The 27,846-nt window shown below is 53.9% G+C and overlaps 1 protein-coding gene and 1 long non-coding RNA gene across 2 annotated transcripts; one reads left to right on the forward strand and one right to left on the reverse strand.

The window, feature by feature from the left end:
• Nucleotides 1-5,726: 5,726 nt before the first annotated feature.
• LOC134503278 (uncharacterized) lies at nucleotides 5,727-27,508 on the reverse strand. Its single transcript, XR_010068526.1, has 4 exons — nucleotides 27,001-27,508; nucleotides 26,568-26,665; nucleotides 10,125-10,293; nucleotides 5,727-5,991 (listed from the first exon to the last, which is right to left on the reverse strand). It is a non-coding gene; the product is annotated as an uncharacterized LOC134503278 (long non-coding RNA).
• Nucleotides 22,899-24,451, forward strand: GPR4 (G protein-coupled receptor 4). Its single transcript, XM_063312027.1, has one exon. The coding sequence runs from the start codon at nucleotides 23,074-23,076 to the stop codon at nucleotides 24,178-24,180; it is 1,107 nt and encodes a 368-aa protein (XP_063168097.1). The 5' UTR covers nucleotides 22,899-23,073; the 3' UTR covers nucleotides 24,181-24,451.
• Nucleotides 27,509-27,846: the final 338 nt, after the last annotated feature.

Below are 27,846 nucleotides of genomic sequence, written 5' to 3' on the forward strand. Positions count from 1 at the left end.
GGAACTGAAGAGCCTCCTTGTTCTCTTAGCATGCAGAAGGTGGCCCTTCCCCTCCCTTCCCCTCCCTCCTTTGTACCCAGCCCATGTTCCTTCCCTCCTCTGCTTCCCAGCTGCTCAGTCAGAATCCAGCTTCCTGGAGGCAGGGCAGAAGCTGCCTTGCTGGGCAAAAAAGAGTTGGGGTCCCTGCCCCTCCCACCTCCGGCCTCCTCCCAAGAAGTGGGCTAGGCGAAATAATGCTGCTTGGCACAGGCGAACCGCCCACTGCCTTGACCCCAAATCAGATGGGAACACGGGAGACTTTTCCTGGGATACTAAGCTCCTAGGTGGGAGGAAGCTGGCTTTGCCTCCGGTGTTCACCAGCCACCTGGGGGAAAGGCAGCACAGGCAGGAGTGGAGATGGCAAGGCCAGGAGTCGGCTCCTCTTTCACCCTCAGGCTGTGTAGCTTGCCCTTGTCGGGATGGCAGCATTGTGGGCACACGCATGCACACCCACCCACCCAGGTGCTGTGCTGACTGCCCTGTTTGCAGGGTCCAATTTCTGCATAAAAAGAGGTGCTTGTTCAGGCAAGGAGCCCTCCTGGCATTCCCCCCATCGCCCCTTTCTCCAGCCTGCCTCCCATCTTACAACACAACCTCCCCACCCTGACAACTCAAGCTCCTCTGGTCCAGTGGAGCACAATATTTCCACGAAGACCAATGGAGAAAGCTGGATGTGCTCAAGAGCTTTCTTTGCCCTGGTTTAAATCTCTCCTTGTTTGTCTCCGTGGATTCCTCCCCAGCGTTAAAGCATCGCCACCATTCCCCCCCTCCTTCCCTGCTTTACAAGGACCCGCCTTCTCTTATCTAACCCGAACCGCCTGACCCTCCCTCTGGCTGGGTTTGCCAGGCTGGACAAGAGGGCAGAGGTGGGACCAGCAGGAAGGCAAGGCTGGAGGGAAGGAGGGAGGCAAAGTGGGGGAGAGGCCAGGACTTGGGTCCTCTGCCCAGACAAGCTCCTCTTGATGCAGAAGGTGGGCCAAAGCCCCTTCCTCTTGGGCAGCAGAGATGCGAAGCTGGGGGGCTCTGCTCCACGGCTGATAGTGGGAAAGAAGGGGGATGTTGTCTGTACAGGGGGAGGGGGAGCCCAGAACATGCCCTCAGGGTGCTGGGGAGAAGCTGAGGGCGCCTCCTTTCTGCCGTGTCGTGTCAGCAGAGTCACAGTTTCAGCCCAGGGTGATGGTGCTCTGCCCTGGACACTCGGGTGGTTTGGGCCATTTGGCGGGCGGGGGGCTTGCAGGCCATTGGCAACTTCAGATGCATCATCTGGCAGTGGGGATGGGTGGCACTTAGAGTGGCATAGCATGACTGTCTTCTGTATTTTCCAAAGAAAAGGTGCTGGAGCCTAGGAAGTTGTTTAGTAAGAATAAAATCCAATAAAAGAGGTAGAAGAACATGCGCTGCCTCTTGTGAATAAATGTCATTGTCAGGGGCAACTTTTGAACCTTAAACAAACTTCACAGGGAGCGTTTAAACAAGCGGCTTCGGAGAGGCAGGCGAGTAGAAGGCCTGGCAGGCACGCAAAGGCTCATCTCAGCTGCTCCCTGACCGAAGGTTGCAGCCAAGCGCACGTCAAGGCTCACGTGTAAGACGGCTCCAGGAGAAGGGTGATTGCGGGGGCCCTGCTGGAAGCAGGTGCAGAAAAAATCAGGCCCTGGACACAAGGAGAGGTGGGAGCAGCTGGCCAGAGCAGGGCTTAGGGCCCTGCTGTGCTCCAGGCTCCCCTCTCCCAGCAACCCAACTGGGCCAACTGGCGCATCACCTTCTGTGGAAAAGCTTACGTCCCACCCGGCCCTGTGTGGGGGATGCAGCTTTCCACACCCTTCAAGCCCTGAAGAGGAACGGCAACCTGCGCCAACTGCCTGCCCTGCTCTTGGTTGCCGCGTTGGCTGGATTAACGCTTCTGCTTTGCTGCAGTTTGGGGCATTTCAGGGTCCAAGGTAGAAAGAAAGCCAAGGGCCACTGGAAGGTTTTAAAATGACACTATGTGCCAGATGCGAGTGCCTGATGGGTGGACCTTCGGCATAGACCCGTGGGGATGAGACCGGCCAGAAACGGGAGTTTGGGGAAGGGAGACTGCAGCTCCTTGTAGGGAGAGTTGCAAAAATGAATTTCTATTGCTGGCCCCTTCCATGGTATCTGAGTCTCTCTTCCCCAACTTGGTGCCTTCGAGGGGTCGTTGAATTAAGAAAGTCTCATTTCAGTGATGTCAGCTGGTGATTTCATGCTCCTTTGAAGCAGCAGCGTGAACATGACTTGCCCTTGCTTCGTTCCAGGGACATTTCGCGGACGTTCATCGCTACCCACCAGGTGACCTGGTGGAGAATTACGGGAATTGTAGTTCAAACCACCTTGAGGGCCGGCAGTCGGGGAAGACTAATCTGAACCAGCCCGATGAAAAATTGGCTGGATGTGTTCATCCCCATATTTGACATCCACGATGTCCCTCCCTTTCGGTGGGGTGCTTCTAACTTGTTCCAAATTCAGGCAAATAAAAGTAACTGAAGATTACAAGTCGCCTTCGAAAACCAGGATGAAGCAAAGGAGGACATAAAGGTTGTGGCAAGAAATAAAGCGGGCCAAGCTGCACAGGGGAAGCTCTGGGTTTTAAGCACAAAGGGACTTTTGCTGAGAAAGGGTTGCTCTGAGTATTATGGGAAGGCCTTGTGCATGGGAAGTGGCATTTCCTGACAAGCACTGTGCGCTCCTAGTATGCTCTGAGGACCCCTTTCTCACCCTCCTCTTCCACGGGATCGCACGACCGCAGTGCCTCGGCTGCTTGAAGGGAATCTCGTACAGAAGGCAGGTATCGGGATCACCTCCACCAGGCCAACGTGACACTGAAGCTGCCTGGCAGTGGCCTCTTGTGTGCTCTCTGGTTGGCAATTTATGCCAGTGCCATGGCTGTTCTGCTCACTCAGGGGTGTCCCTTCTGCTGGTTTCTTATTAAAAGGGAAAACGCTCGGAGGAGATGCAAAGGTCACTGCCTAAACCAGCTGCGGGGAACTGGATCTCGCCCAAACGCTGTCAGTGCCTTTGTGCTGACTGCAAGCGGGGCAGGACTCGAGAGAAGGCCCTCAGGCTGTTCTGGGGTGGGGGCGATGTCCCAGCTGGAGCCTCAATTAATAACTGTGCTCTTACCGGCACCCCGGAAGCGCCCACTGGGTTTCCAAGCAACTGGAGGGAAGAAAAGGAAAGCTTGGAAGAGTTCGTAGTGGAAAGGGATTGCTTGAGTGGCAGGCTGCCCCCTCCCCCCCCGCCCCCCATCTCTTCCTGAGTTGCTGCTGGAGCTGCCTTTTCTCAAGCAAACTGAGGTGGAACTGGTTGGCCAATTTAATCACCATTCAAAATAAGTGAAGTAGAACAAAGTCGCCTCCAGGTCACTTCACTGTGGGGAAAGGCAGCTGTTTGGAAGTGGGTAAATCAGCATTTTGTTTCAAAAACGGATGTGAAAGAGATGGCGCTTGGCTCATTGTCAAGCTGCGTTTAGACATAGCCCCAGGCTTTGCAGGGCTCTAGCCCAGCGTTCCTCAGCCTCAGCAACTCCGGGTGGGCTTCACCCCCCGGAATTCCCCAGCCAGCCCTGCTGGTTGGCTCCTAATGGAAAAACCGGCTTCTCACATGGGCTGTGGGCCAGTGGTGGATAAAAGCTGGCCGGTTCATCCATCGCACTGGGCAGCTATCAATCTCTCTGCCTAGCCCTAGCCCTAGCCCTAGGGCTAAGGTAGGGAGAAAAAGTGGAATCAGAGATGTCAATAAATAAACAAACAAAAAGGGAGCCGTTCGGTCCAGTGGTGAAGGCCCCAGGCTAGGAACCAGTCCAGTGCCAGTCCTGCCTTAGGCATGGAAGCCGGCTGGGTGACCTCGGGCCAGTCCCTCCCTCTCAGCCCAGCTCACCTCACAGGGTGGCTGTTGTGGGGAAAACAGGAGGAGGAAGGAGTACTAGGTATGTTTGCCGCCTTGAGTTATTTATAAAAATAATAAAGACAGGGTAAAGAATCTAAAAAAAAAAATGAAACAACTGCTAGGAACTGCCAGTGTTTTGAAGGGTGGGATTAAAATTCCAAACAGTCCCATACAGCAGAGCATGGGTTACTCTTGGTGGGAAAAAATGTCAGCCGTTACGCATCTGGGGGGAGAGCCTTCGACAGCCGTCGCAGCTGTGACCCTGGCCGGGGGCCCTGGCCTCCCTCCCTCGCGTCCCCAGCCCACGTGACCACCGCCGCCTCTTTGCGGGATCATGCCCTTTGGGAGGCCAACCCGGGACACTTCCCTAAGCCAGCCACATCTGACTGACACACGTACCCAGGGGGGCTTCTTCTGGGGCCCTCCAACGCATCCCGGGGGTCTCCGTCCATTGGGTTAGGGCGGAGAACGCTGCAGTAAGACAAAACCATGTTTGTCCGTTTGGGATTCCTCCCTCCTGACATTTCAAATCTCTAGCCTCAGGGCTCTTACACAGCCCTGCCTAGAACTACTGCATGAGGAAAAGTCCATGCCGTTTTTCCCTCTTTGCCTCAACCTGAAAAGCTTGTCCTTTTACTGTCACTGCCCTGGGCTTTTCCAGGAAGAAGCAGGCAGGTGAACTCCCTCCTCAAAAGAAAGGCGAGGCCGCACGCCCCCCCGGCCCCCCCTTGCTTGGAAGGTCATTAGCCCCAGAGGCAGCGGCTGGCAGCGCTTCACGTGGGCCCTCTAAGAGTTATGGGCAACTTTACTGGGGCTGAAGCTCAGTGGAAGAACGCCCGCTCCGCAAACTAACGGCCCTGTTTCCGCCAACCTCTCTGGTGAAGCTCTGAAGGAACACGGAAAAATTGCCTTCCCTCTGACCGAGATCCTGGAGAACGGCTTCCAGCCAGAACCGTACGTGCCCCTAGTCCAGACCTGCCTTTCCCAAGCTTCCAGCCGCTTGGACTACAGCTCCCATCACCCCCAGCCAGCATTGCCCAGCATCGTGGTGGCTGGACCAGGTGAGGATTGAAACCCGAAATCTGGAAGGGGTTGGCTAGGCGAGGAGTGCGCTGCGTGGCTCAGGAGAGACCAGACTCCTGCGTCTCCCCAGGGCAGAAGGGACCCTCCTCCGGTCCCTGAATGTCGGGCCCTTCGGGAAACGATGCCCTGTGCTCCTGGCAGGCAGGGGGGCGAGCAGGCTGGCACCTTTGGGGAGCAATTCCATGCGAAATGGGTCTGGTCCAGCAAGGCAACGAAGAGACTGTTCCAGCCCCCTCCGGCTCCTCCCACCCCAAAGGAGCTCTTCCATACTGTGATTGATCCCCCCTTGCCCCCCCCCGTCAGAGAGCTCTCGAAGAGCCCCGGGCATCACGTCTCGGGCTGCTTGGGTGCTCTTCCTATCGAGTAACAGAACGTGCTCCGCTTGGGAGCCAGAGGATCTCGCCCGGGACCCCCCACCCCGGCCTCTGATTAGCCTGAGGGGCATGAACAGGCAGCCACTCCAACTGGTGAGGCCAAGGGGCCCAGGGACAGGGCCTTTGGGGTGGCACACGTGGGACTCCCTGGGACTTCCTCCCAAGGAGGCAGGTTCTCCCCCCACACACACACACTGAAGCAGGCTTCCAAGACTTGGTCCATTTCAGTGAACAGGAGAGACCCCCCCGCCCCAGTTAGCACCTGGCTGCTTGAAAAGGAAGGAGGGGTGGCCCACCTGGCATTCCTACCTGCCGCCTCTGGTGCTGGCCAGGGAGCCTTTGGATGGAGGGCCCTGCTGTTGCCTTCTTCTCCCCCCCCCCCATGTCAAGTCTCCCGTTTTCTCTGCTGCAGCTGAAGGCTTTACGCAGGGTGCCAAATTTGATCTTAAGTTGCTCTGGGATCTTTGCAAGCCGTCCTGTCTTCTACTTCCTCTGACTTATTAATGAGCAGCTTCTGAGCGCAGCGTCCGGACACTGAGCTGGCTCGGGTCCTGCGGCTGGGCTGATATCCTGTCACGCTTCCCTGAAGACGCTGCAGAAGGAAAACAAAGAGCGGCCCCAAGTCCCGGCTTAGCCAGGGCTCAGCATTTGCTGCCAGAACAATCCGGGCCTGGAGCGGAGCTGCACTGCCAACGGTGTTTGGGCTGGACAGCAGGGGTCTAGCCCCAGCTGGGGGTGGGTGGGAGGGTCTTGAAAATGCTCTCCCAATATACTCAGAGTTCTTCACTCCTCCTCCAAATGTGGGCCTCAACTGTCCTATTGTATACTGCAGTGTTTCTCAACCGTGGCAGCTTGAAGATGGGTGGACCTCAACTCCCAGAATTCCCCAGCCGGCCGGCTGGCTGGGGAATTCTGGGAGTTGAGGTCCACCCATCTTCAAGCTGCCACGGTTGAGAAACACTGGCATATGGCATTCGTGGCCCATCGTTGCTCCATCCAATGCTGAAGGTCTCAGCAAACTCCGGGCAGACCTGCTGAGCTTCAGCGAGGCTGTGGCCAGGTATGCTTGGGGTGATCACTGCAGAATCAGGTCCCTCAGCCTGATGGCCTCCAGTCTTGTCGTGCTACCCCTTGCAGAATTCTGGGAACGGTGTCGTCTTCCAACACAACTAGAGGGCATCCAGTTTGGAAAGACAACTGAGAGGATTCATTGCAAATGGTCCAAAGGTAAGCACTGATGTGGAAAACTGTTCTGGGGCAGAGACAGTCACATTAAATCCTTGTTGATAAGAGCTGCTTTTTTGGCCAAAGCAAGGACAGGAGTGGAATCACGGGGTGCCCATGATTCAGAAGCCAGGAAAAGGTCTCTTTTTTCCTTTCTATTTTTCTATTTTTTTTCCTTTCTTCCACTTTTAGCTTACTCTTTGATTTTTTTCTTTTTCTTACTTTATATTAGTTTGTATTAGTTTTTCTTTTCTTTCTTAAAAACCTTTTATACACACACACACATACACACACACACACACGAAAATAAATAAACAAACAAACAAACAAATAAATGGAAACCAAAGGGATCTTTGGGGCAGCCCAACCTCCCTCACAGAATGGTTTTTGGAGAGGAGAGTGTTTTATCCTTATTCCAGCCTCACTGCAAAGGCAGAAAGCCCCAAGAGACTCCAGAGGGCAGCGTTGAGCAACATCAGAATGCAGGAAGTCTCCAGGGCTGTGTTCACACAACACACTGAACTCCAGATGACCAGTCTCACATTGACCTTGTATGCTGTAGAAATCCAACCATGTGGCTGGTTGTGGTTCAGTGTATTGTGCAAGTGCAAACTTTGGATCCACTTGTAAGCTGTGGTTGAAGGAACCACGGGCAAGCATATTGTGCAAAGACAGCTACCCTCAGACACGGACTAAAGAAACCTGGGTTGAAACCTTTCTCAGTTTGACCTACTTCACTGTTTTTTAACGAGGATAATTTTTAATGAGAGCCAGTTTGGTCTAGCGGTTAAGGTGCCAGGCTAGAAACCAGGAGGCTGTGAGTTCTAGTCTTGCCTCAGGCAGGAAAGCCAGCTGGGTATCTTTGGGCCAGTCCCTCCCTCTCAAGCCCAGCTCACCTCACAGGGTGGCTGTTGTGGGGAAAACAGGAGGAGGAAGGAGTATTTGGTATGTTCGCTGCCTTCAGTTATTTACAAAAATAATAGAGGTGGGATAGTAAGTAAATAAACAAAATAAAATGGGGGTGGACAGGAGGTCTTCCTTTATGTGGGTGCATGTCATTTCTAGCCACAATCTTTTGCCCCTAGAATGCAAACGAAGTGTGGGATATAAATATAGAAGCCATGGGTGGGTGGGTGGGTGTGTACACACACAAGGCGGGAGAAAGGTGTGTTTGTTTCCCTTGGTTTCTCTCTGCTTGGATTTTTATTCCACTGCCCTTCAAGGGCTGAGGGTGAATCATGGGAACGTCTTTAAATAGGCACAGGTAAGGCTTCCAGGCCACTCTACTATTAAAATATTATGGCTCAGAAGCCACAGCCCCAAACAGGATTATCTCCTGACTCTCTTGTTGCTTCTTCCCCACCAAGTCAAGGCACCAAAGGAAGCCAGAAGGTTTTGCCATTCCGGCCTGGCTCCTCTGCCTTCCTTCCCCATCACCCAGCTGGGAGTCCGGGGCCTTTTCCACATGCACAATCCGGGGGCTCTCCAGAGCCTCTTAGCCCTCTGGGCAGCAGACCCCCCCCCCATTTTGCCAGGGGCCAAGGGGGCGGGTCCCTTGAAGGTGATGGAAGGAGGAGAGCTAAAGAAAGGGCGGGAATTGGGGCAGGGCGCTGGAAAGGAAGGCGGCCTTATTTTGGGAAGTGGATGAGGCCAAGGCCAAGGCCAAGGCCAAGGCAGGGACTTGCTCATAACGGAAGGAGCCTCTTCCTGCCCTCTGCTGGGATTGGGGGATGGAGCTGCACGGCAGCAGGAACACCCTTCCTGCATGAGGCCTCCGCCGAGGCTGACCTCCTTGCCTTTTCTGTACTGCAGCTCTTTGTGGCCACTGCACGCTGGTGGCTCATGGGGGGAGGCACGCAGGGTCACCAGACAGAGGCTGGGTCTCACCGGAGGCTCTCTGAGCATCCTCGCTGGCTGGCTCCTTAGCCAGGAGCCTCCCAGGACACGGGGCCCAGCCGAGTGGCGGCTTCCTCTGAGAGGCAGCCCCTTCCAGAGATTGGAGAGGTTGGTGAGGGCCAGGCCTCCGACACCTTGCTGGGGCACTGCTTCTCCGTGCCACAAGATGCTGCGGCCCTTGGCCTTGAAGGCCGGAAAGGGGATTGGGAAAATTGGGGACGCGGGAGAGGAGGGCTCTCTCCAGGCACCTGCCCCAGCACCTATGTGAGGCATTCACAGGCAGAGGCCCTTCTCCTCTGAATCCCTGGCACTAAAGGGTCAAATAATGATGCGGGGAGCGCTAAGCAGCTGCTGCCCGCCACAGCGGCCTATCTCTCTGGCATGCAGGCAGAAACTCGGCAGGTCGAACCCTTTGCTGGAGAAGAAACGCTGCCGGCCGGATCAGCCCAGCGATCGTTGGTGCCGCAGCCCGGCCAGCGGCTCCCAGAGGCCAATTGTGGCCTCGTCCCCCCCATCCCCACCCGCAGCGGGTCGCCGGCTGGGTTCCTGTGGGGCGTCCCAGCCGCGGGTGAATCCCCGAGGGGGCCGGGCGAGGTTGGCGGGAGGAAAGGAGCAGGGGGGAGCAGAGCTTGCCCGGATCGTCAGGATGCAAAGGATGTGCGTGCGTGTGCGCAGAGGAGCTGTGAGGAGGGGATCCCGAGCTTGACCGGGCCCCTCGAGCTCTGCTCCCCCTCCGCCGGCAAGAAAGGGTTCTTCCAGCTCGGCTCCCCCTCCCCGCTGCCAGCCACAAGTTCACCTTGCACCTGTGGATCAACGCGCCCCCGCCATCACTACCTCACCCCGGAACACCGCCGCGCCCCTTTGGATTCGGCCCAGGAGCTCGCCCGCCGGTTCCGGCAGGCGCTAGTCCGCAGGGAGGGCTGCCGTCTTCGCTCCGGTCGGCACCTGAAGGGTTAACCGGCAGGACCGGAGTCGGGACCGGCGGGGCGACCCGGGAGAGCCCGGCAGCGAGCGGGTTAAGCGGCTCCCCGCCCCGAGAGGCTGGCTCCAGGGAAGGCGCCGCGCCGAGAAGGTCCTCGGGCGGCCGTCGCCGCCGCAGCTCACTCCGGGCTGAGCCGGGCGGCGAGCGGGCGAGCGCGCGAGGACCCACCCGCCCCGCCGGAGATCCCGATGGAAGCCCGGCAGGATGCCCCGCCGGCGGCGTGAGCGACAGCCCCGCGCCCCCTCCGTGGCGCCGCCGCCTGGGAGAAGCCTGCGGACCCCACCGGTGGAGGCAGCGGCGACCTCCCCGGGGAAGCCTCAACCGTGAGCATCTGCCTGCCTGGCACAGCCAGGACCTGGGAGTGGGTAGGAGTGGGACCGCCTGGTTTCGGAGGAGGAGGGGGCTGAAGGGGGTGCTTCCCCGGCACTTCCCTGGGCTTTGCAGGAGCTGAGCACTGGCTTTGCCGAGAGAGACTAAAGAGGGCCTTGGAGCATGTAAGGAGTGCTTTTCCTCCACCACCTGAGAGTCGGAAAGGGTTTGGAGACCCAGGCATCCCCTGGTGGCCTCCCTGCCTGCCTTTCCTCTGGCTGTTAGTTGACCAGAACGTCTCCCCTTGTTCTTACCTTCACAACAGTCCTGTGAGGTAGACAAGGCTGGTGTCCCCCAAGATCCCGCAAGCCCTGTGCCGCGTGAGGCCTTGAACGTTGGGTCCTGGGCAGATCGCATTCTCCCTCCAAATCCTCTTCGAAAGGCTCCATTTCCCTTGGCCCTTTAATGGCTTCTTTTAACGGCCTGCGGGAGGAAATAGGGAGATTGGTCCTGGGGCCCAAGCCCGCCAGGCGGCATTTTGCTCTCTGCCCAGGTAGCGACTTGAGCTTAGCGGTTTGTTTGCTCCGAGTGGAGGAAAGAGCACTTTGCAGAGGCTGGCTGTAAAAAGGTCCTGGCGGGAATTGGGCCTCCAGCAGCCCTCCCTGGAGCATCTTTCCCAGGCACCAGTTCGGGGGAAGCTGCCCTTGAGGCGAACTCAACTCCTGGTAAAAAATTAGTAAGATTCCAGGAGCAGCAGAATTCTTTTTCAGTCAACTGGGGGGTGAGATGGGGGGGCAGAGTGAAGAACCTTCTAGCCTGCAGCTGATCAGAGGGAGGCTGGTGCAGGTAGGAAAGACGCTTCAGGTGGAGCAACTGGCCGAGGGCAGTTTTCCGTCCGTCTTCAACAAAAGAAACTCTTTGGCAGCCTCACTCTAAACAGGGGTCTCAAAGGGAGCCTGGACTCGCTGGGGTCCCCTCCCTCTTCGAGTCCCCAGCAGTGGAAGGGCGAGGTGAAGATGCCCGTCTTGGGAGGGAGGGAGCTCTGCCCCAAGTTCCTTTGACTTTTGGCCCCCTTGGCCACTGAGGTCAGATGAGGGCCACCAAGGCGGAGGCTGGACCCAGCCCCCGTTCTGGTTCTGACGTCCCCTCTCCTCCACCGAACTGACCCAACCCCATGGGGCTCTCGCAGACATATCCCGGCTGACTGGGCGCAAGGCCAGACCCACCTGCTCCAGCTCTGACTGGAGCCCAAGCCTGCCTTGCTTCTCACCCCCGTCAGAAGCCCCCTTCCTGGGCCTCCCCGTGGAACATGTGGGAGGCCAGGAGATGCGGGCGGTCAGGGCCAAGGAGCTCAGGCACACCCGACAACCCCCACGCGGCGGGCTTTTAACCGTGGGTCTTCTCCCCACACGGGCCACGTGGACAGAGGCTCTGCTCTGGGCTCCAACTCCCCATGCAGCTCACTCGGGAGACTTGAAGTGCTGGGAGGGGAGCAGGAAATGGCGCACCGAGGAGGAAGACAGCCCCCCCCCCGACCCTTCCAAATGTATTTATATTTTCATTATTACTGACTCTCAGCATGGCTAACAGAATTGTACCAATAATACAAACAAATAATGGAGTTTCAGGCAATAATGAAATCAGTACAAATGCAATTTTAAAATCATAGAGCACACAGAGGCGGGACAGAGTCAGCCGCCACACGTTTCTCTCTCGTTCGGGCCACACTGTCCCCCCTGCCATATGCCTGCCGGGCAGGAACATCCTGACTGCTTACATCGGTCCCAAGCTGGCTCTGGGAGGGAGGCAACCTGGGGTAACTCTTGCAGGGGAATGGTGGGGCAGGGGCTTGCTTGCTTGCTCGATCGCCCCTTGGAGTTTACCGCCATCCACCCACCATGGCCGAGTCCTCCGGACAGAGCCTTTTCTGGAACGCTCCACGTTTCTAGAATGTCCCTCTAGGAAGTTCCCTCCGCCTCTCTCTGTGAGCCTTCTGCAGGCTTTATTACATTTCCAGCTAAGGTTTTACCTGCTAGTGCTACCTTATTGTTGCTTTATTGGTTATTTGAACTAGTAACATATTTAACATTATGTCAATGCTGGACCTTTAAAAAATATGATACAACCTTCTTTATGAGACTCTTATCTGGCGAAACAGGCTAGACAAGGATTTAATGCTAATAATCCTTTAGGACAGTAATAATAAGAGAAAAGTTCTGGGATCTGACAGGAGAACTGGAGGCTCCAGAACATGGTAGAGATGCAAGTAATCCATGACTGCCCAGAAGGCAACAGGGCTCCATCGTAATTTTAGCCAGAAAGGCAGATAAGTTGTCAGAATGACTTGGATGCAGGGATAAAACTCTCCTCCCACCCCAATAAGGGTTATTTGTGTCTCTCTCAGACTGATATCCTGGCTTTGCTCCAGGGCTCAAGGTAGTGGCCCTCACTCTCCAACTGTTCTGCAGAACAATAGCCCTGCAAAGGAGTTGGCAGCAGGTTCTCAATCTGTTTGTATTTTTAGGTGAAATCAATGAAAACTGCATAAAGCAAGGGATGGCTGGAAATCACGAGCATCTCCAGTCTAGGATGCCTGGGCTCTCAGTGTTCACACAGCACAGTTAACTGGGTTATTGTATTAACCCACTCGCTGGGCATGCCCCATTGGTGGAATTGTATGCTAACTGGCTCAGAGACCCCTCAGCAGCAGACGCACAACACCTAACCGTGGTTAAGACAAATCAAGCCCAGCATTTTGTGCACAGACAAGTTGCTAAGACCTGGGGAAATCTCTTGTGTGAACACAGCCAGGGCCTTTTTCCCTGGCTGAGAGGTCTCAGGGACACCCCATGGGCTCCAAGAGCGAGCAATCCCTACTGTGCCATAAGGAGGAAGGCAGGGAGGGTGGAGGTTTAGGGCCATCCAGCCAGACGTTCCTCGAGGAAGACCAAGGGTGGGGAGGTGAGGACCCAGCCAAGTGCAGCTTGGCCCATCCGAGCCGGGGGTGGGGTGGGGGGATGGGACCAAGAGGCAGGTAGGAGATTAGGCAGAGTCTGGAGCCAGGAAGGGGACTGGCTGCAGGATGGAGCATTTTGGACCAAATTGTTTGCACGGAGCAGGTCTGATCAGATGGAAGGGCTGATGTGCTCGGACAAGGCATTTTGCCAGGGGGGAAGGTGAGAAAAGGACCGCAACTTTCACCCAAATCTTTCACTGTGAAATGAGAAGTTGCAGCCCCTTGGCCCGGATCTGGCTGGCTGTTCCAGAGCCATGTGTTTGCTGGAACACCCCCCCCCCCCCGTCAGGGCTAGTCCGGGAACACACAGGCTGACTCTAAGGGAGACCTGGCACCCAGCTCAGTGGGGAAAGCAGCGGGTTCAGCCCTGGCCCCTGCTGAAAGATCCAGGTCCAGAGAAGACTGAGCTGCTGCCAGCCATGGGGGCAAAACGTGGTACACAGACCAAGGGCCTGGCTCAGTGGAGAATCAGAGGTGTGGGTGTGTGTGTGTGTGTGGGGGTGCATGCCCCCTGGCCGACATTTGGATTGAACTTAGCTAGAGGTAAAAGGGGCACCAGGCTTAGCAATGGAAGCCTGCCTCACTTCCCCCTCAGGTAGCAGTGGGACCTGTAACGCCTTTTGGCCACCTTCATGTACTCAGATTGCCTGAATCTGTATAAGCTAATCTTGTTTAAGTTTACAAGTTCAACAAAACTATTTTTACAAAGTAAGAGATTCTAATGGATTCATCTTAAATTGACGTTCCTATCCCTAAACCTCCTTTATGGAAAGAACAGTAAGGCTGTCCACCCTACTGCAGCCTAAGTGAGCAAAATTCCTGCCTCCCTCCCACCAATCAACCAGCTGAGCAAACCAGAACCAATTAGCCCATCAATTAAGGGATGCGTTTCATCAAGCCCCCCTCCCCACGCACTGCACGAGGAGCACCACAGGGCCTGGGAGCGTGGTCAAGCTCAGGCCTGCATGAACTCCCAGACGTGGTTATTTACCCAGACTGTAGATTAGCCAGGTAGGTGCTTGTCAGACCCACCCAAACACGTCCGGGGATGAAAATCCCTGACGCAGGGAACTGGCAGCTTGGCTGGAATCTGGGAAACCGAGAGCAGGACAGTTCATCTGCCTGCTCCCCACTGTTCTTCTGAGGAAGCTGCGTAAAAAAACTGCTGTTCTCCAGGAAGCCCGTATGGTTTCATCACTCAAAAAGCAAAACCCACCAATAAAACTGATTCAGAAGAGGCTGTCCAGATTTGTACGCATGCAAGTTCTTCTCGTTCTGTGCCTAATTTTGAAACTGAAAATATGTTTCCTTCCCTTCACAAGGGCTCTTGAGAGCTATCTAAGAAACAGGCTTCTTTAAGATTTTTTTGTACCTTTCCACCTCTCCGTCCAGTTATTACAGACACCGAAGCCCTCTGCCAAACCTATCTCCCACCGTGGACTGAGGAAAAAATAGCTGCTCCTCTCCTGAAAGCAGACCAGCCCTGGACGAGACTCACCTGCTGCACCTCCACAGTCAGCAGCCCCCCCCCCCAATAGGCCATCTTTTACTCCCTCTGGTGAAGTAGCAGCAATAGCCCCACAGCACACACACACACACCCAACTCCTGGGCGCCTTGCTGAGAGCCAGAGGAAAATTTGGGCTCTCCTGACCCCATCTGTCCATCCACCGAGCAGCTGCTTCTGAAGCTGCTGTCAGAAACGAACCAGTGTGCCCATTTCCGGGATATAAATAGGCTCGTGGCACAATAATCAAATTGAGGTCTGAGCGCAGACTGTTACTGGCAGGTGGAGGACAGGGAGAGGCACCTGATGGGCTAGAGACGAGGGGAGGCAGACCTCACCAGGCCCCCCCACTTTGCAAAGCAGCATCCGTATGCTTGGGGGCCTCTCTCCCCCAGAGGGGAGCCTCACAGCCAACCCCCCCCAGATGCCCAGAGGTAAAGCTTTGCTCATGCAATTGCTCGGCTTCGTTACGGAATGTGAAGATGCCATCCAGATGTGCTGTCTTCCCCCTCCTCATCCTCCAGTGTTTTCCAGTCACTTTTTCCCCTACCATATCCGCGGAGGAAATGAAGAACTCATTGCAAAATGTCTGGTTGGGAGCAATAGCTTGTCGGTTTGGAAGGGACCCAGTGTGTTTAACATGGCAGAAAATGTTCAGCCCTCTAAGGATTACCTGTGGTTGCAGCTTTACAGGGAATGGGTGGGCACTTAGGAATAGAGGAAGCACTCTGTGTCAGTTCATTTCATTTCTGACTCTCCAGGAATTGAGGCAACTTTCTCAGCCTGGTTTTCCCTTCATGCTTCTATTGCAGGCCCACAAATCTCAGACATGCACACAGAAAGGGGGGAAAATCTTAAACACTGATGTCAAATAGTGATGGGTTCAAAAAGTCCAGTTTGGCTGCATTTGCACAAGACACTTACCTTGAATTATTTTTCTTTTTTTTTCTTTTTGAATTTGCAAAACACATTGAATCAGAAAGTAAACAAACAGGGCTTGGTTCACGCACGTTAAGCCTCAGAGGAGCTAAGCAATTAACAAAGCTGCCAGGTTTTTAACTGATCAGGTGAAGTGTGTTATGCAAACACAGCAGCCTGCGACCCCTCTGCAGAAGCCACTGTGCATTCAAGAAAAGCATGACGCTTATTTCTGTGCTCCCCTAACAGTCAACAGAGCTGTCACAAGCCACTTTTTGGACTTCATGGCCACGTGGCCTTGTGCTTCGCATTTTCTCCCTTCTCCTCCATTTTCATCTGAATGCTACCTATGCCCAGCTGAGGACAGCGATGCCCCCAAAGTACCTTCTAGCCCACCAGTCTTTCTACCATTATCTGTGAATTTGAGGGGGCCAGAAACTTTTCTGTTTCACGTCTGCAGGTATTAAAAGAGAGGAGGAAGTGCCAGGGGTGCAACACTAAGTCCCTAGGGATCACTAGCATCCTTGGGGTGACTGAGCTTCACAGCGAGGACCCAGGAGAGCAAGCTGAGATTCCATGTACGAAAGAACACTGTGGACTGACCCATTTTGTACCTGGTTGGGGGGCCCTCTATTTCATCTTTGCAACATGGCCAGAAGGAAGGTCTGGGAGGCTTGAACCCAGGCCCTGTTAACAGGAACAGCGTGGACGGTCAGGGACTTGGATCTAGGCATCGTGCAAACCAAGTAAGAGGGAGGGAGGGAGGAAGCAGCTGAGAAGGAACACCTGACAGAAGGCCCTTGTCCTGCACTTAATTTGAGTAATTCTGCAGAAGGGGGGATTTTCCCTGTCCAACCTCTTCCTGCTCTCTTATGGCTGTTACGAGGCTCCCCACAGAGATGCCTGGCTTCGAGTCAGCGCTTGTACTGCAACTCCTCCGAAGGAAGACATCCTTCTTGGGCAGGTTGTCTTTTCTCAGGAGCAAGGGGAAGGTGCTCTTCTGCAGAGGCGTGGCTCCATTCTCACCTCGCAACTCGTTTCCTCTCTTGAAATTCTGCCCAGCCTGCCTGTGATGAGCGATGACAGGGGAACTCCTTTAGGATACTGCTTCTGAAGTACTGGGCCAGAACTTTGTAGGGATGGTGGCCAGGGGCAGGGCTGGCCACTTTCTTTCCAGGCAGCAGAGAACATCTGCCAGCTGCTGGCTCCTGAGCCTGTTTAGAAGCAGGTGGAAGCTGTAATCCGGTGCCGTATGTCTTAATTGCATTTGGGCCGGTAATAGAAGAAGCCAATGTCCGGAGGGACACAGACCTGTCCCCCATTCCCTTTCTCTCTCCTTGTCCCGTCTCTAAGGCAGCCCTTCTGCCACGTGTGAGTTCTGGCATACATGCTGAGCTGGAGCTTTAATTCGTTAATTGTTAACAAAATGCTCCGATTTCTTTTAAAATCTGTCCCGTTCCAACAAACGGATGGCATTAACAGCACGACGTTGACTCCCCGGCTCAGCCCTCACCATCAGGACTTTCTTTCCAAAAGGTGCTCCATACCTGTTCAGAAGGGCTTGTGACGCTGAATTTGGGCCACTGGTCACCTGCGTGCACGAACAGTCCGAGGGGTCGCAGGAAGGATGGTCTCTGGGCTGGAGGTATGACACCAGAGGAAGGGAAGGGCCAAGGATTTTCCTCTCGTTTCCCAAATCTGGGGAGCGCAATCAATCCTCAAAATCATTTTATCTTTGGAAGAAAGGGAAAGCGACATTTTGCTTCCACCAGAAGTGTGGCGTGGAGCCTTTGAAGGAGGACAGTCCAGAGCTGCCGAGTATTCTTGGGACTGCAGGAGATGTGTCCGAGGGTGTCAGAGACTCTGCACACTCATCGTGCTATGGCTGTTCAGTCCCAATTTGGGGAGACCTCTCAGAAACCTAAGTGAGCATCCAGTTTCAACCAACCGAGAGGGTCAGTCTGGAACTTGCTGCTGTCGTTGGTCTTCATCCAGTCACACAAGAGCAGCGCTCTTCCCTTGGGCTGCGGTCTGCCCCCTCCTGCCCCCTGCCCCACCCCTAACTGCCCTGGGACAATGATCCACACTCCCAGCCTCTGCTTCTCCTCCATTTCACAGTGGCTCAGAGCAGCGAGCAATCAGGGCTGAGGCTGCTGACTAGGAATGGGCTCCCAGGTTTTAGCCTTCTGTTGCTAGGATCACCCACTTAATCACTTGGGCAATCAAGGAGGCCTCAGACTCCCCACCCCCGCCCAATAAATCCCTTTTATGGTCTCATTTCTTCTTGATGGGACAACGCCCAAGGCAGTCGAGGGAGGCAATGCCCAGGCTCTTAAAGATGAAAAAGGCAAATGGCCAGTTGGGGTTCCCATGAACAGTATGATTTCCATAGAAAGCCTTTGATCTCCCTGCATCTCCACAGCAACCCAAACTGGAGAAAATGCTGGAGTGAAGTCTGGGGGCCGGGGAATGTCATAGGAATTATAGACGTTGGGGAAAATTTAAGTATCTGCAAGGTGTGTTTCTCATCAACCCTAATGTTGTTTTGCTGCTTTAATGAATAGAAGGTACACATTGGGCAGCAAGATTTGAGCCACTGGGCTTTTCCACCAAGTTGACGGAACCCCCCCACGCATATTTACTCAGAATGCCTGGCCAGCAGTAGCCTAACTCCTCCTGCGGGTCCTGGATAATGCTGGGTTCTCACCTTGGTGTGCCCACAACAGGTCTTTGGCAGTTCCTGCCCTGCCTCCTCCTGACCTTCTTATCCTCCAGCAGTTAGCTGCTGCTCAAAGGGAGACATGAAAAGCCCTCTCCCAGAGGCTGGAGCTTTGTTTCTAGGATGGCCATCTGAGCTGCAAGCAGCTGAGCTGCTGGATCCCACAGACAGCAGCACCAGGAAGGGGGGTGGGGGGGCTGGACACATCTCCTGCAGTCCCAGGAATTCTCGGCAGCTCTGGACTGTCCTCCTTCAAAGGCTCCACGCCACACTTCTGGTGGAAGCAAAATGTCGCTTTCCCTTTCTTCCAAAGATAAAATGATTTTGAGGATTGATTGCACTCCTCAGATTTGGGAAACGAGAGGAAAATCCTTGGCCCTTCCCTTCCTCTGGTGTCATACCTCCAGCCCAGAATCAGTCAGTCTTGCCCCCAGTCCCCATTCCTCCCTACTCAAAAGGGCCCACTCCTTCCCAGCATGCCAACTGAGAACCCTAGCCACATCCTGCCCTCTTCCCAATTGTTGTTGTTGTTTATTCGTTTAGTCGCTTCCGACTCTTCGTGACTTCATGGACCCTCTTCCCAATGCCCCACCTTTTTTTTTAAATTCGTTCAGTTGCTTCCGACTCTTTGTGACTTCATGGACCAGCCCATGCCAGAGCTTCCTGTCAGTTGTCACCACCCCCAGCTCCCCCAGGGATGAGTCCGTCACCTCTAGAATGTCATCCGTCCACCTTGCCCTCGGTCGGCCCCTCTTCCTTTTGCCCTCCACTCTCCCCAGCATCAGCATCTTCTCCAGGGTGTCCTGTCTTCTCATTATGTGGCCAAAGTATTTCAGTTTTGCCTTTAATATCGTTCCCTCAAGGGAGCAGTCTGGCTTTATTTCCTGGAGGATGGACTGGTTTGATCTTCTTGCAGTCCAAGGCACTCTTAGGATTTTCCTCCAGCACCACAGTTCAAAAGCATCCATCTTCCTTCTCTCAGCCTTCCTTATGGTCCAGCTCTCGCAGCCATATGTTACTACGGGGAACACCATTGCTTTAACTATGCGGACCTTTGTTGTCAGTGTGATGTCTCTGCTCTTAACTATTTTATCGAGATTGGTCATTGCTCTTCTCCCAAGGATTAAGCGTCTTCTGATTTCCTGACTGCAGTCAGCATCTGCAGTAATCTTCGCACCTAGAAATACAAAGTCTTTCACTGCTTCTACATTTTCTCCCTCTATTTGCCAGTTATCCATCAAGCTGGTCGCCATAATCTTGGTTTTTTTTAGGTTTAGCTGCAAGCCAGCTTTTGCACTTTCTTCTTTCACCTTCATCATAAGGCTCCTCAGTTCCTCCTCGCTTTCAGCCATCAAAGTGGTATCATCTGCATATCTGAGACTGTTAATGTTTCTTCCAGCAATCTTAACCCCAGCCTTGGATTCCTCAAGCCCAGCTTGTCGCATTATGAGTTCTGCGCACAAGTTGAATAGGTAGGGTGAGAGTATACAGCCCTGCCGTGCTCCTTTCCCCACCTCTTACAGGGCAGAAAATAAAAGAGTCTGGCCTCTGACCCAGCACCCCCTGCTGGCTGAGGGTCGTGCAAGTTGGAAGAAGCTGATGGAGACTGCATTAGGTGGGATTTGTCCTTTTTCAAGAACCCCCTCCCCCTTTTCCCTCTTTAGTAGCACTTGCTCTGGAGATTTCAGGTCCATTAACTTCTCTGTTGGCGTCCTGTCCGAGTGCGCCGAAGGTAACTGCACCACAGCAGAGTGACCTGGCGTGCATACGGCCATTTTGCTCCTTGTTTGCTGTCAACAGGATGAAGCTGTACTTACTCACGTCTGAAAATACTGCTAGCGAAAGAAACATGGTTTAAGGGCGAAAGAGGCCCGGAATCCAGGGAGCCCAGGGTCCCTGGCAGGTGCAGCCTGTGACCGACATACCTTTTAAGTTGGGGAAGGTGGAGTGCAGCTGCTCCTTCCACATCCTGGCAGGGCTGGTGGGTAGTGCCGGCCCATCTCCACTTTATTCTCTGCCCTTCAGGACTTGGCAGGAGAGCTTCTGGGAACCCTCTTAGCAGGCAAGGGGGTCCTCGTGACCTTCAGTTCCAGCCAGAAGCATTAAGCCTTCACATAAGGTCAACGTTAATTTTTCAGGGGCCTTTTCTGTATAGAGTTAACCTGCCACTTCTTGAGAAACGACACAGCAGCAGCAGACGCTGTGCTGATAGAGCCCCGCGTGCACCAAGAGTCCTGGAACAGAGCTCTGGATCTACCCGCGCGGATGCAGACTCCCGCGGCACACGTACAGAAGGCCCGCAGAGCGCGCAGAGGTGGTGGAGTCTGGGAACTGCCGCTGCCAAGGCTGCTGCTGGCTGGTCTGGATCAGGGTGTGGACACCACAGACAGAACTTCAGCCAGCTCCACTGACTGGTTCCCAGTCTGCACCATTTCCCGCTTCTGAAGCTCCGCACTGCCTCCAAGCAGAGGACTTCAGAAGTGCCCTCTGCTCCTCCCACCCGCAGGTCTGAACCACCTGTGGAAGCTGGGTGCTCTCCTGGATCTTCCTTTGAGCCCGTCCAGCTCAGCTGCAGAGGGACTCTTTCGTCACGGGACCCACACCCTGGAACAGCCCTCGAGAATGACAGTCTGGCTGCGCCACTGCTCACTTTGGGAAAGCAGCAAGCCTTCTTGGCACACTCCTTATTAACAAGGACTTGCTGCTCCTGCTTTTAAGCTTCAGTCTTGGTTATAAAGCGGTTCTTAGACAATGTAGGTGGGCCTATTGCAAGGCAAAGCAGAAATCTCTGACATAAAGCGAGAACAACAAAGATTCACCCCATGGTGTGCAACTAACTAAGAGCCCAATCATTTCTAGTGCCACCCACAGTATGATCAAAATACCAGCCCCGTATTCCTGAACAGAGCAGGACAGATGAGAAATGCTTGAATTCCAAAGGAACTCGAGGCCTTTAGGGGGGTCAAGTAAAAAAGTGGTGATGGAGAAGGCTCTTCATTCATCCAGGCTGGAGGTAGAACGCCGCCAAAAGTGGCATGGCCGAAAAGCATGGCTTAGCCCAGAAGCCTTTCAGAGATGCACGTGCCCTGCAATGCTGCCGAGGGTCATGAGCACCTGGCGATGCCAGGTCGGGCTGGCTTATGCCTATATTTACACACTTACTTTTACACTTTTTATGCTTATACACTTTGCAACAGCTGCAGCCGTTCCTGAAAATATAAGCACTCACAACTGCCTGAATGCGTTACCTTAAGTATGCATCAATTGCTAATTCAGAAAGTCAGGATAATTGGGGGGCTTTGAGGGGTTGTGCCCAGTAGGCGAGCAGAAGTGGCTGCAGCTGGATTTTGTGACGTCTCTGAGTCCTGCTCTCACGCCTTATGGTAACAGCAGCAACAAAGCTGAACTTCCAAGGCACGATCTCGCAATGCTGAGGGCCTGGGGGACTGCACAGCTCATGGGCCACGGGCTGTTTGCTCCTGGTGTAACGACTGGCCTCTATAAGGCAATTCGTAGGACCCTAGAACTTTGTCGCTCTGCTAAAGCGGAGAAGGGCAAGAACATGGAAGCTGGAGTAACTCCCCTGCTTTCCACTGGGATATTTGTACAGAATATTTAAAACAGTGTTTTTCAATCTTGGCAACCTTAAGACGTGTGGACTTCAACTCCCAGAATTCTCCAGCCAGCACCCACACATCTTAAAAGCTGCCAAACACTGATCTGAAATGGGGGGAAAAAGCATTCAGAGAAAAATCTAACGTGTGACTATTCTGCCCATCAGACTCTAAGCCAAATGTCTCGGCAATTTATCCATGAGCCAGAAAAAGGGCTGGCGTGCAAGGGGAGGAGCGTGTGGAAGCTCAGGGTGATGGGAGGTGAGCGTTTTCTGAAACCTTGCCCTAGTTCTGGCTGTTCACTGCAACTGGAAGCAATGGTCGCATCCCCTTTGCTGTGTTGTATTGACAAGAAGGGGGAGGGCACCCCCTCCATATGGTCCCTGCTTCCCAGAACTGCCAAGCAGATAATGACCGATTGGGAGCATTTTGGCTGCTCGCCTGGGAGAGCATCAGTGCTGGTTTCATTCCTGGCAGCGATTCAGCTTCGGGCCACCAATCTTGATGGAAAAGGGGATGCGCTTTCAGAGGCAGGCATGGTGCACAGGCATGTTTGTTTGTTGTAGTAAATGTAGGAAAGAGTCTTGAGGCACTTTGTCTGGGACAATGACCCCCCCCCCCCCCCGTTCTCAGAAGCTCCCAGAGCCCTCCCCTGTCCTGAGAAAGAGTATTTTGTGGCTTTTCAGCTCTCATCAGAAGCTGTACCACCCTTTTCAAATGCATATATATAAATGTAATATCAGGGCTGGAAACCAGATTCTACCAGGAGACACTGAGGATATGTTTAGTCTTGAAGAAAGAGAACTGAGAGGGATAGAATGCTGCAGAATAAGGCCACACATTTTCTTTACCATCCCAGATAAACATGAAGGCAGGTTCCCTAAGAGTAGGAGCAATTTGACAGTGGAACCAAAGCTGTGGGAGTTAAAGGACTCCCCTGCAAGGATACGGTTGGTGTTCAAGTAGACGCTGAACAGCTGTTTGTCAGGAAAGCTCCAGTTTGGGTTCCTGCACTGAATGGGCAAGGGCTGGACTTGATGGCTCTTTACAACTCTGTTTTTAAAATTATTATTATTTTAAGACTCAAAATCCAGGAAAGCACCAGATGTCTTTCTTGTACAAACCATGCTCTGGCACAGCTCCCACCGTCCTCTGCTCTCTGGCCCAAAACGTGCGCAGTGTAACTCCTCGGAGAGTTTTGCTCGCTGAACTGGGCGAGGAAGAAGGCCAAAAGCAGCAAGTGTCAATACACGTCTCATTCTCTCCCCCAGGTCTGAAAAGGCAGGAAACGTCACTGGGCAAAGCCCGATCACAGGACAGAGAGACTGGTCAGAAAAGGTAAATGGCACCGTTTAGAGTGTGATGATGGAGATCTTGCTCCATGACGGCTTCAGGAACCTCCTTTCAATGGCCTGTGTGGTTCTGTGGACACACCGCACCCAGGCGCACAAGCTCCTGTTCTGAGCTAGGACCAGGAAGATACACCCCAGGATGTGCAACACAAGCCAAGCCAGCTGGAGCTGCCCTGTGGACTCCAAGATAGATCACCTCTTCCCTCCCACATTGTACATCATCGTCATCACTCTAGGGCTCCCCACGAACTGCATGGCACTCTGGGCTGCCTACCTGCAGGTCAGGCAGAAGAATGAGCTGGGCATCTATCTGATGAATCTCTCCATTGCAGATCTGCTCTACATTGCCACCCTGCCCCTCTGGATCGATTACTTCCTTCACCATGACAACTGGATCCACGGGCAGGAGTCCTGTAAGTTGTTTGGGTTCATCTTTTACACTAACATCTACATCAGCATTGCCTTCCTCTGCTGCATCTCTGTGGATCGCTATCTGGCTGTGGCACATCCTTTGCGCTTTGCCAAGTTCCGGAGGGTGAAGACTGCGGTGACCATCAGTGTTGTGGTGTGGACAATTGAGATTGGGGCCAACTCTGCCCCACTGTTTCACAACGAACTCTTCCACGATCGCTACAACCATACTTTCTGCTTTGAGAAGTATCCCATGGAAGAATGGGTTGCATGGATGAACCTCTATCGGATCTTCATAGGCTTCCTCTTCCCGTGGATGCTGATGCTCTTCTCCTACCAGGGAATCCTGAGGGCTGTGCGTGGCAACATCTCCACCGAGAAGCAGGAGAAGGCTAAGATCAAGCGTCTCTCCCTCAGCCTGATCGTTATCCTTCTCTTCTGTTTTGCCCCCTATCACGTTATCCTGCTCTCCCGCAGCACTGTATACCTGAGCAAGCCTTGTGACTGTAGCTTTGAGGAGAAGATATTTGTGGTCTACCACACCACCCTGGCTTTCACCAGCTTGAACTGCGTAGCAGATCCCATCCTCTACTGCTTCGCTAATGAAGGTGCTCGAAGTGATGTGGCCAAGGCCCTCTCCACCTTGGTACGCTTCCTCACCAGTTCCAAACCCCAGGAGATGGCCAGTGCCTCACTTACCCTTGACACCCCTCTTTCCTCCAAGAAAAGCATCTTCTGCCGGCAGCCCTTGGCCTTCCCACTGCCCCCCTCACAGGCTGGGTTGGGGATGAGAGAGGAGGATCTCCACATGAAGATACTGACTTTTAACCAGTGAACGTTCCCATGGAAGCATCTGGTGCTATTCCATGCAGCATCCTGAGGATGCAATGAACAGATTCTTGAAGCTCTAATAATAATATTACAACAATTTAAAAACAGTCCTAAGTCTTGGCTCATTTCTGTCACGTGTTCCATACAGCAAGACCATTGATAACAATGCATGGCATTCCCGTAACTCTTTCAAGCATCCAAAGCCCTTCACATATACTTCCTTATCATCCATACTACAGCAAGGAGAGCATTATTTCCCTCATATTGTCAGGTGGCACAACAGCACATCACCAGTGATACCACACTGTATCACATAAAAATTGAACCTGGGGAAAGGGCCAACTTTCCATCTAATTTCACATGCTGACACCAGCAGAGGCCAGCCAGACGTTCCCTGTAAATTCACATGATAGACACAGATAGTAAAACCAAGTTGGTTCTCATAGGTGACCTGTGTGGGCTATGCGACACCACGTGGCAGGACATCTCACAAGTTACTATTTGCTTGGTGTCAATACCATCCTGAACCTATTGTCAATCTGCTCCACAAGTTCCCCCTTATCTGACAAAGGAGTAACGGTGTCCTTGCACGGGGCCCTCCCTCACCCTCACCATTTTGGTATGGCTCCAAACCAGCAAGGTCATTTCCCATTCCACTAGCCTTCCTCATCCTCCCCAAATTTCCAGACAGCTAGGCCAAAGAGCTGCATGTCTTTGGAAGGTGCCATCCTATGACATCTGGACAGCATCAGGTGAAGGTTCCAAAGATAACATAATTCCTGTTATCCAGAGAACAAGCAACAGTAAGCTATGAGCCAGAGTAACAGCATACTGGTTCTGTTCCTGAGAAACAAAGCTGGGAACTTCGTGATCGTTCTCTCTTGAATAACTTGTTCAATTTATGCTGGCTTCTTTAAACAAGAGTAGCCAACACTGCCCAGCTGAAACAAGTGCAAGGATCAAGCCAGGGTTAGCTGTTCTCAATACACAGATGCTTTCCTAGGGTCCCTTCAAACATCAGAAATGCAAGAAGAAAACAGTAACTCATGTCTGCTTCCCCTTAGCTCATTACGGTTTTCCATCTCCTAGTTAGAACAGGAAGCCAAGCACAGGGAGCTTCTGGAAGCTTAATTAACAGAACATCTTCAGAGGCCATGACTGGTTGCCATATCAATTAAGTCTCAGCCTGGTCTGATCCATCATCCTAAAAGTAGAGGGGGAGGAATCTGTCTTCCTTCCAAATGTTGATCATCTCTCAGTGTGTACTAATTCTTAAAACTGAGGAGATGCCAAGGCTCAAAGTGTTGGACTCCTGTGTACCTGGAACTACCCTTGAATATACAGGAAGACACCAATGCACATTCCCAGCTGTAGGCTTTTCCTTCTGGGTGAGGGCCTGTATTCCAGTTTGCCTGAGACAAGTCAGCTGACCTTCTTTAATGACTCACAGCTGGATTATTTAAAAATTCATGAAAGGGTGGAATTTAATCATCCCTTCATTGCATGTTTATGAACGAGTGTTGGATGTTATTAAACTATGTCAGCGAATATGATGCAAGAATAGTTTTCTCCCCCAGAATAGCTAAATTCACTGTACATATAGTGCTATGACCTTCTGAATCAGCCTTTTGTATGGGATAAGATGTAAGACATGTCAATTGCTTCCAAAAATTCCCTCCATCCAAAATCAATGTGGGCTTTGGGCAAGTGGCCTAGGAGTCTTACCCCACTGAGGACTCTCCGTTCCAGGAAAGCATGACAACACAAAGAAAGATTACCATCAGTAACATTCCAAGATGAGAACAGCCTAATCTTAGTCTTTAACTGAGGGCCACTGTACAGAGAGGTTTCCTGGGAATAAACATCAGAGGCCAAAGGCGAGGCCCAGCGGACATGTCCCTTCAGGGGAGGAGGCATCCGTGAATCTCAGCATGCTGAGATCTTGCTTTAGGATCTGATAGCCTAAAATATGCCCATTCCCACGGGGACAAGATGGGGGCATCATCACTATTGGCAAAGGGTGCTTTACCACCTTCCCAGAAGCCTCCGATCCTGTAGCTCCCCAGATGTTCTGAAGTGAATGTTAGAGTGGGAGTCTTTCTCTGGTTCTGTTTATTTAGCTTCCTCTCTCTCTCTCGGCTAGATCCTCCCGTTTCCCTCCCCGCTCCAGCTGCTGGAATGTCTGTAAGACGACACAGTTGCCGGCATGGGGGCAGAGCAGGGAAAGGTCGGGCCCTTTGACTTTCCCGGGGCCGGGACCCGAAATGCCTCCCTTCGACTTTTGCTCCAGAAGGACGGCGGTGCGCACTGGACGCTATGAATTCCCCAGACCCTTCCAGCAAAGCAAGCAGCGCCTTGAGTCCTGGGAATGCAGTCAGTCACGGAACTAACCTGCTGGAAACTTCTCTGCTGCTTGGCTTTGCTTGCCAGCTTCTCCTTTTGAGGATGCCAACTAGTTATTCTGCAAAGCTGGGTGAAGAAGGTGGCACCTAAAAGGGGCAAGATGGGAGGAAAAAACTGATGTAACATCGCTCGCTTTGACTCTCCTTCCTCCCTGCTTGCACCACAGCGTTCAAACCTGCGTTCACAGGGTCCGCTGTGACCCTGTGGGAAGGAATGAGCTCGTGGCCAGCCTCCGGGCCAGACAAAACACAGCCAAGAGCTCGGAGCAACGGGCAGCCCCCGGGAGGACGGAGGCATCCGAGGCAGGAGGGAGCACAGCTCCGCCTAGACTTCAAAGCCTGTGAAGTCCCGGAGCCGAACGGCGAGACAACCGTCTCCTCACCTCATTAACTCTCCGTCCCCTTCATTATCGCTTCATTACCTTCCTAAGCACGTTAGTTATTCGGCCGGAAGTTAAACATCCCTGCCAGGTAACGCAGGATTATAGCCAGGTTTCGCCAGCAGCGGCCGAGCCCCAGAACGAGCCTGCCCAGAGGCTGCCCGCGCCGCGGCAGAGCGCAGAGCCCGAGCAAGAGGCGAGAGCGCGGCAGCCTCTGCGGGAGACGCGGGACTCGCCGGCAGCGCGGCCAGCAGTCCCAGCCCGGCCCGAGGCTTCCCGAACCAGCCGCCGCGGGCGATGAGCTTTGCAGCCCCAAGCTCTTCCGCCGGCCCGCCGCCGCGGGAATCCAGCCGACGGAGCCTTCCGCTCCACCGGGGGAAGAACGCGCGCGGGAAGCGGAGGACGGGCCGCCGGGCGGGGCAGGGGCGCGCGGGGCGGATGCTTCTCGGGGGTCCGGCCGGAGACGGAGAGCGGAGGAGGGCAACGCCAGGGGGCCGCCCGCGGCCGGGTCCCTCCGCTTCGTCTCTATGGTCCGCCAGCGAAGGGCCACCCGCCCGGGCCTCCCCGCCATCTCTATGACCCGAGCGGTTCCCGGCTTGCACCGGAAGCGCGCCAGCACAACTCCTCCCCAGGTTTGGGGCTTGAGGGAGGGGCAAGGAGTGCTCTTGTACCAAGGAAGGGGAAGCGGGTCCGCCGCTGCCTGCCTCGGCGCTCGAACGGACGCAATGCTTTATGTATTCTTGACAAAACGAAGCCTCCCGAGCATGGGCCTCGCCCCCTCCCCTCACGCCGCTGCCGCGTTTGGAGGAAATCGGGGCGGGCGCCGAGCGTGTGTGGGAGGGGTTCTTTGCGTATTCATGAGGCCTACGCAAGGGGCGGGGCGGGGCG

This window comes from Candoia aspera, chromosome 10 (assembly GCF_035149785.1).
Source record: "Candoia aspera isolate rCanAsp1 chromosome 10, rCanAsp1.hap2, whole genome shotgun sequence".
Classification (NCBI taxonomy): Eukaryota; Metazoa; Chordata; class Lepidosauria; order Squamata; family Boidae; genus Candoia; species Candoia aspera.

Bases quoted from the DNA above. Each gene is read 5' to 3' on its own strand.
- GPR4 (XM_063312027.1), top strand. From the start codon at position 23,074: ATGTGCAACACAAGCCAAGCCAGCTGGAGCTGCCCTGTGGACTCCAAG.